Source organism: Triticum dicoccoides, chromosome 7A, assembly GCF_002162155.2.
Source record: "Triticum dicoccoides isolate Atlit2015 ecotype Zavitan chromosome 7A, WEW_v2.0, whole genome shotgun sequence".
In the NCBI taxonomy this organism is placed as follows: Eukaryota; Viridiplantae; Streptophyta; class Magnoliopsida; order Poales; family Poaceae; genus Triticum; species Triticum dicoccoides.
Window position 1 is genome coordinate 473519165 of NC_041392.1, and position 8849 is coordinate 473528013.

General features: G+C 43.7%; 1 protein-coding gene and 1 long non-coding RNA gene across 2 annotated transcripts in view; one reads left to right on the plus strand and one right to left on the minus strand.

Annotated features, from left to right (window-relative positions):
• LOC119329638 (bromodomain-containing protein 4-like) overlaps nucleotides 1-7677 on the minus strand; it is a 10992-nt gene extending 3315 nt beyond the window's left edge. The window contains exons 1-5 of the mRNA XM_037602697.1: nucleotides 7490-7677; nucleotides 6555-7385; nucleotides 6367-6444; nucleotides 5451-5688; nucleotides 4897-4975 (exon numbers count right to left, since the gene is read on the minus strand). Of these exons, the coding sequence (XP_037458594.1) occupies nucleotides 4897-4975; nucleotides 5451-5688; nucleotides 6367-6444; nucleotides 6555-7271 (1112 nt within the window). The 5' untranslated portion in view covers nucleotides 7272-7385; nucleotides 7490-7677. The remainder of the gene's footprint in view (nucleotides 1-4896; nucleotides 4976-5450; nucleotides 5689-6366; nucleotides 6445-6554; nucleotides 7386-7489) is intronic.
• On the plus strand, nucleotides 1447-4775 carry LOC119329639. The gene is made up of 3 exons (XR_005159632.1): nucleotides 1447-3238; nucleotides 3518-3571; nucleotides 3882-4775. It is a non-coding gene; the product is annotated as an uncharacterized LOC119329639 (long non-coding RNA).
• Nucleotides 7678-8849: the final 1172 nt, after the last annotated feature.

Below are 8849 nucleotides of genomic sequence, written 5' to 3' on the forward strand. Positions count from 1 at the left end.
AGCACATAGCGGCGGCGGCGCAAGGCTGCGGATGGTGGCCAAAGTGGAAGGGGACAATGCGTCTGCAGAGGCCGTGAACCAAAGATGGTAGCTGCCGAAGGCCTTGGTGCGGCTTGGCCGTCGGCGAACACCACCGCAGAGGGGTCAGCCCACTGCACTGGGGCGAGCACGGCCACGGCGCGTCTGCACAGGCTCCAGTGGTGCCACAAGGTGTGAACAGCTTCTCCTGTCTTCTAGGATCGTCCTCTCCTGTCACAGCTGGCCGTCCGTGCAAAGCTCCACTTCGAGGAAAAGAACCAACTCAAATTCTTCGGCACGACCAATAACTCGTTGATGTTCCAAAAAAATAACAGAGACGGCCTTTCTTGTGATCCTTTCCTTAATCACCACCTAGACTAACTCAAATTCCATCTCACTAGACCAGGCGTGCTCCTGAAGCTGCTGGAAGAAATGAAGACGGGCGTGGCGAAGCCGGTGGGTGAGCACCGGACAGTGCTGCTGCAGGTGACGGACATCGTCCCAGTGGACATCGACGAGGTGGACCTGTTCCCGTGCCACGACCGGAGAGGAGGCTAATGTCAAGATGAGATGACCGGTGGCGGCGACTGCCTCAGTCCAGGCGAACACGTGGTCTCCGGCTGCGTGTGGCTGGCTGGCGGCGTTCCCCTGGTCCTCCGCTACCGGCTGTGTGCGTGGTCTCCGGCTGGTCGTGGCCAGCAGGAGGCATTCTCGTCTGCCGACAGTGCGCTTGGTCTACGACTAAATATGTGTACTAGTTCCGACCGTGGGCTGTTTAGAGGATTTAATAGTGCATAATACTTTTGGAACGTGATGAACAAACCAGTATGGTACTGATCTTAGATATGGTATTGCATGTTTTACAGACGTTTCCTAAGGCTTTTATACACACAGATAAGTTCAGCTAAGGACCAAATTATTGGAGTGCAACATTCATGAACATCTGTAGAATATCGGTGAACTGATTGCTTCTTTTTTTGTGTGTGGAACTGATTGATTGTTTACTTAGATATCCAGTATAGTCGCACAATGCGCTAGGGGCAAAAAAGGTCTTCTCATCTCACACTTTAACATCGTTACTGCTTAAATGGAAGCAAAAGTTACATTGAGCGTCAAATAGGGAAGAAAATTTTATTTTGGGCTAAAAGAAATAGGGAAGGAGATTTTAAGGAAGGGCCAAATAAGGAATTCTCTGACAGAAGTCGACAGGACACTATACCTGGCCAAATAGGTCTTATCACTACTAGAAACTATGAGTTTACCACTTTACCTAGAGCTTATGACTCCCCTCAAGGGAAACAAAAGCTATGAACAGTCAGCTCTAGGAAAAGATGATTTTTGGGTGAAAATAAATGAGTAAAACTTTACCTACAGTTAAGTTTGGCCCCTAGGTAATGAAGACCACGCAGACACCATGTTGATTAGAAAAATAGGAAGAAGGTTCGGTGATACCACGTGAAAGCTATATTTTGGTGGGCAACTATTTTTTTTGTTATTCCCACGCTAGCACCGCGTGTTTTATTTCGGCCCACGCTGTTGGGCCCACTAGGCAGTGACTATGGGCCAAAGGAGCTTGGCGCTAGTGGACAAAAAGTTTCACCAAGTCTAGGTCTTCCATGTCCGGCCATCTCACTTTCCCCCATCTCTCCAGATCCAGCGCCGCCGCCTCTCCTTCTCTTCTCCCCTTCCGTCACAAATCAAGCACCGCCGGTTGTGATTCCGCTGCATGCCAACCTCTTTCTCTCTGAAGGTCGTCGCCCCTCGTCCCTACCCCTTCCTCGCGCACCGACAGATATTGGCACCGGCACACCATAGGCACTGCAAGGTGAGCCCATGCGGCATGGGACAAGAGGAAACATGTGGCTACTCGGTTCCATGGTGTATAGGGAGATTGAGCGACGGCGGTGAGCAGGGACTTGGGCTAGCGCCGATGAGCAGGGAACAACAGCAGCGGCGCCTGCAAGCACCATCCTCCATTGACAAATCTCCCTCTATTGAAGGTGTATACCCATGCTCAATAACTTGCAAGTTGCTGGTGATTACTTATTGGTTACTGGAACTGATGAATTTTGATGAATCTAGGTACTTATGACATTTGTTTTCTGGATATGTTGCTACATGTTTCCTATCCGAATTAATGTTGATGATTTTTGGTGCGTATAACAGTACATACTCCCTCTGTAAACTAATATAGGACGCTTTAGATCACTATAAGGAGTACATGAACATGAGGAGTGTTACTTCTACTTCCATTGATGTCTCCCTGAATCAGGCAGAACTTTTTATCAAGAAAGAGAGAGGCAAAAAATCAGAACGAAAATAAATTACATGCCCAGTGAGTCACTAGCCAATAACCATGTGTACTTCCATATTGCACAAATAGGGACAAAAAAATGATCTGCAATTAATCATCTAGGCAATCAGGTTAACACGTTGGTACTATTTTTCTTTTTCATCCAAAACAGGTCCATGATGTACTGAGCTTCCTAAACAGCAGTAGACAAGCATAAGAATCCTAGTACTAATTAACATGCTCAGTGCAAAGATAGTGATAGTGTTGGCAAACAAATCATGAGAATACTGAACAAGATTTTTTGTTAGTTCAACAAGTTTAGTGTTTAGGTAACATGTTTTGTAGAGTGTTTTTGGAATTGTAAATGGTGTCTGTCTCATGGCATAATATCCTGGATTTATCAGAACTACTATGCAGCTCCTATGCCATCAACTACTCATTGAAAGGAATTCAGACAGAAAGCAATTATTAACAGCTGCATATTTGGAAAACAATAGCAGTTGCAAGGTGTATGTCGGTATTGGCACACTCATGCATACCATTATTTCTTAAGTAGCTCAATGCGGCAAGACCAAGTTTGTCATGAGTTTGCCAGAGATAATTTTCATATTCATATAAATAATTTGTTAGTTATTTATGGTCTTTTCAAAGAGTCGCTATTCTCTAGATATGTCTTGAATTAATTTCTGCATTTTTTAGTTATGCATGGCCTTCTTCACAAATATTTGAACTTACATTGGCTCTTGAAGCTTGGGGATCTTACGACGACCAATATCTGCGGCTAATGAACAAATTATAAATGACTGCTCTTCAGGGAAGCCACATGGATAATTGGCTCTCTTCAATGGGTCTACTACTGTGTTATTACCGGCAAGACATCATTGCACCGTCCTCATCCAAGAACTTCATATTCAATCTCATGTTCATGTATGTACTGTTCGTGTCTCACATCAACTCTGCATTGTTTTTGTTTGTGGCTTGACCATGTAATTTTGATTTGATTTCAATCTCTAGTTATATGCAAACTTGTGTAGTGTCAATTGAAATGAGCTAAGCATGAACCTTAGTTGTATGCGTTCATGAAAAACTGAACCAAGAACCAGAAATCACTTTATGCCATCAAGCACTTATCATACTAGCTAGCAAGTCGCTATACATTTGAAGCATGATCGTGTATGTTTTCACATCTGAGCTCTTCTCTTGCAGATTTTGGAAACTAATCAAGAACCGCCAGCTTTGTGTGCGCAGCAACACTCAGATGTAAGTTTTCTGGAACTAACTTGAAATGATACAAACTATGTATGCCTCTAGGGTGTTAATGTTAAAATGCATGCTTCAGTGATGTGCACAGCTTTATGTGTGGTGATCTGCACTGTTGTGATTATATGCATGCTTCTGTGCAAAGCATGATCATGGATTTTTTTTATGCAGGGGCTATGTGTAGTGTGGGGAGCGATTAAATCCTCTTGTCTTATGCCCATATTGTCCAAATTACGTTCATTATGCTGCCTACCAGAATATTCAAGTCTTTGAACTACGTGCTAAACTGCCTGCCATCACTAATTTTCAGGATCACAATCTCACTTGGATGCTTCTGCCCCAGATTTGGAGCTTAACGCTGCAAAGATGTTTTCTATCCAGTGCATCTCGAACTTAACTCACTCGCTTGTCCCTCCACGGCAGCCAACCTCTTGATCCTTGCTTTTCTGGGTCTTGAAGTCTATCGAGCATAGATAACATGTTGTTGCAAGTTATTTGCAGTAGCAGATACTTAGCCTGACCAACAATGCTTGTACATGCTGATTTAGGTATTCTGCTAGCTGTAGAAATTTTAGATGTGGTGTATTTTTTTTAATTCTGGCTTGAAATCAACCATGAGTCCGATGTATGTGTCATTGTATGTTGAATTTTGGCTACAATTTATAAATTGGAATTATGGCTCGGGATTGAATTGTTTGAATTATGGCTGGTATGAATTTAAATTCAAGTTGCATATTTTTATATGGCAGATAAAAATATGATGTATCCCTAGGGTATTATTTGAACATATGGGGGAAATAGCTGTAGGGCAAGTTGTGACGTGGCATAATTCAAAAGGACCCCACCATCTCTCCCTAGAGCCAAACATGCTTGTAGGTGAACTACCTTTCCACGTTGGACAAGCAGCCAGGTTGAATTATTTCCCTACAGCTTACGGCTCTAGGTAAAGAAATGGTTCCCAAGAGCTTGACAAGGGCACTCTAGGGAAAGAGCTCCTTACCGACTATTCTTCACCTAGGGCAAGCTCTAGGTAAAGCCTTTAGCTATGGTTTTTTGCCTTTTACCTTAGGATATATGGCTCTAGGTAAAATCGTAGTTTCTAGTAGTGTATAGATGCTATCCTGCTCAAATCATTTTGCAAAGTAAAATATGTTACTTAGTTCATTTGAATCTCACTACTTCAATGTTCTAAACTTCTAGTCGATATGATTTCTGAAGAGCATGGCCCACAGCACATAAGACATGATATCATATGATAGTCTAGCCTCTAATTGAATAGATAAAGAAAACTTGTAGGTGGCCACAAGACAACATTAACTACATACCCTGGGCGACGCCGTTTTTGCTTAGACTTGCTTTTTGAACTAACTTTGGTATCCTCATCGCCAGTATTGTAATTGCCACCTAAAATTTTGGGAAATACTGATCATATATATGAACACGCGTATTCTATCAGGTAAAGAAAACTATATACAGCTAAATAAATGATCATGCAGTGTACAACATTGCTAAACTTCTAATACAATGAAATGCAAAAGCCTGGAAGGGAGGTGGTATAACAGCATTACTATATATTAGAAGTCATTTTTTTTCACTTGTTATGTTATGCAATACATAAGTACAATAACAGAAAAAAATTCACTATGTCAAATAACTTATCGGTAAATTCATAAATACTGATGGTATAAGTGACTTGATAATAAAGATGTCTTATAGTATAGAAAATGTTTCCTTTGTTCCTTGGTATGGACTCATTTGAGGTACATATATAGTAGTACGTGAAACAGGAACTACTGAAAAGAACTCATATGCAAGTTAAATGTTAGATAAAAGTATTAACTAAGGACAAGTTCGGAGCTATCATCTGTTCAATACTTACCATTCTCGTGCACATCAGAATACAAGCCTGCTGCCAGCCAATTTTTCATGAAGGCCTTCTTTACCCGTTTCATAAGCTCTATTATGTAATCACCTTTACTGTTATACTTGGTACAATTATCCCATATAAACTGCACGTCCTTATAGACATCCTCTGAGTTCATATATTTGCTTCCACGTTCTAAATCTTGACATATTGTGCCAAAATCCATAGGAGTGTCGATAACATCAAGATAATCCTACACAATTTGCAAGTGTGAGGGGAATAAAAAAATCACATGAAAATAAAGTGAATTATTTTCCATAAGAAATTGATTTAGGAGCTTGCATGCATATAATTAGTTTCTTAGGTAATTAGAACAATGGTCACAAGACATGCAGCTAGAGAAGTCTGTCTGAGACACTGCTGTGGAAGTGGTCTGCATTTGTAATTACTGTTTCTTACTATTAGTATGTTCAAGAAAAACAAATAGACTGGGGTTCAGAACTTGATCTTGTGAGCAAGGAAAGCTTGACTAGGTTTTAGCCAAATTAATCATATAATTAGGCAGAGCTTTCACGTATGCCATAGATCAATAGCCCTATCATAACCATCAGTTTTATTTACTCGGCCATAGAATTAAAGATGGGGCAGCAACCTACTTGAAAATAGAGTTACCCCAGAAAAATTGCAGAAAAAAAAGATAGGGCATGGGAAATGGAAACCTGCATACTCATAGCAAGTAGATGTCTGAACCAATTCAGTGGAAGTGATCGATACTACACCACTGAAGACATTTTGTGGAAGTGACTATACGACACCGAGACTTATGAGGGGCTGACTCAACTAAGTGTTTAAGATCAATATATTTATGTGTGAAGCCTACCAAAGTTCCAGGTGATTTGAAAAGAAAGAAGAGGCACCACAAAATACTCACAGGTATTCCCAAAGCAATAGGATCCACTGGGGTGTTAAATGGCTCAGCTGCGTCGACCTTCATAACCTTCTTAATAGCCTGAGAGCAAAAGAGAATTTCAGTAAAGGTTTCATTTATTTCAGGTCTTTACCATGTGATATTTGGAGAATCAAAAGACGCCAAATAAAGTTGAGCCAAATTGTACTCACTTCAAGTGCAGCAGCTAACTCTTTCTCATCACGCTGAGATTCCAGGGTAGACTGCTTTATCTCTGACCCTTGTGAGTTCTTTGGCTCCGATGCACTCTCACTTTCCTCGGTTACTAGAACAGTTTCCTGCTTACTTGGAAGAGGTTCATGTACTTCATCAACTTCCCTGTCCTGGGTGTTATCTTGTACTGAAGAAGATAATCCCGCCGAGACGATCTTTATGCTTCCTGCTTTCTTTGCCACCTTGTCCTTATCAGAACCACTCAACTCCGACTCCTGCCCATCAGTTGTCTGGCCAGTTGACGATGCAGTGATACCTTTTTCGGCAGTAGCTTGCTTGCTCACTTCAGGAGCGGCAGTCTGAGATTTACCAGCATCAGCGGATGCCTGAGCTACAGACGAACTATTGTTGAGCTCTACCACCTTGGAGGTTTTGAACTTCAGCTTCACACGACCGTATACCGCCCCCACCTTCGGCTTGGCGTACGGTATATCAGCGGTGGGATGAGCCGGAGCTGGGGCAGGGAGGATCGGCTTCTCTGGTTCAGGAGGAGGAGATGGTTCAGGCACTGCCGGAGTGGACCTCGAGACAGGCGCATTCTCCGCTGGGATGTTCTCCTCGGTGCTTGGGCTGGACGGAGATGCAGACGAAGAGTCTCCCCCGGTGGTATTCGAAGAACTCTTCTTGCCCGGCGTGTGGCCGCGCTTGCGCTTCATCTTATCCGTCTCTTGCTAGCACCCAAAGATAAAATTCTTGGAAATAAGCCGCTCCGGCACCTGCGCGGCGCGCCCTGAGGGGATCGATCTCGTGCCGGAGTGAATTAGGAGGACCTAATCGAAGCAGCCATGAATGGACGGATGGATGGGTTAGATTACCAGAGGCACCGGACATCCAAGAAAATCAGGCAGCGAAGAGAGAAGCTAGGGTTCCTTACCGGCAGAAGAAGAAGAAGGGTCGACCCACGGCAGTGCGGTACCGGTGGGGCTGGCTTGTTGCGTCCTGTTGGTGCCACGAACTTGTGAGGAATAAAAGACCGGGAACTGGGAGGCGACGAATTTGGGGGAGGGATCGGGGAAGAAGAGGGGTAGGCTGGAGGAGGAAGAAGAAGAGGATTAGAAATCTCGGGAGCCTTTGTGGGTTTGTCAACTGGGCTGCGTGTCTTTAAAATAGTTCATGTGGGCCGGGCTGATTCTTATGGCGCTGCCGGGCTGTCTAAGGTTGTTTATGTCATACCCGAGATCTCTCAAAACTTTCTCAAAAAAAAAAAAAGAGATCTCTCAAAAGAAAATTGTGAGCGGCACAGAAGAAAAGCTCCAAGTTCCCTAGGTGATTAGGGTTTTGACCAACTCTGCTGGGATGCGATCGGTGTTGAGTATTTACTACCGGTAGCTTTTTTTTTGATTTTTTTAGGCAACATCACAAAGCTTTTATTAAGTCGTCACAATGTTTACAGAGACGGATGGTAAATTCCCGGGATGACCAAACCAAACATGGCGGCCACCACCGAGAGATAAAGCATGCTTCGCTAAATTGTGAGTTTCAAAATTTGAGCTCCTAAACTCATGACTGAAATTACAGAAGTCAAAAGCTAAAGAACGTTCAACTATCTCATGAATGACTGCTCCATAGCTTGCCAAATTCTCCTTGTGTATGTCCTGCACCACCGTTTTGCAGTCCGATGCCACTTGGATGCGCCTCAGGTAGAGATCATCTGCCAGTGCAAGTGCCTCTCTAATAGCAAGTGCTTCCAAAATCGAAGGATCCACAATGTATCTAAAAGAGAGAGTCGAGGCTCCCATAAACATACCCCTGTCGTCTCTACAGATCACCCCCACTGTCCCACCGTTTCTGGTTACCGCTGCATCGGCGTTAAACTTCGCGTAACCTGATGGTGGTGCAAGCCACCACGCTGGTCGGGCGCTGGTAGAAGGGGGCAAGGAAGGATGCCTCTGCTAGGTCACTCGTAGTTCAGCCAAATATTTTGATATGAAGCTGTTGACAGAGTATGGTGCCTGAAATATATTCTCGTGAATTGCTTTACGCCTCGCATACCAAAGTGCCCAGAGCGTCACCACCAGGCGATCGAAAAGGTCATTCGTCAATATTTCATGTAGTGCAAACAGCCACTCCTTCGGACCATCCTCCTCGCGCTCAACCATATGCTGGACCAAGTCATCCGGCGCCAAAGCCCAAACACTTGCTGCCATCGGACATGCAATGAGGGCACGTTTCCATGTATCAGTCGCCCCACATAGCGAACAAAGTGTCCTCTGTTGCCATATGACGACGTTTGA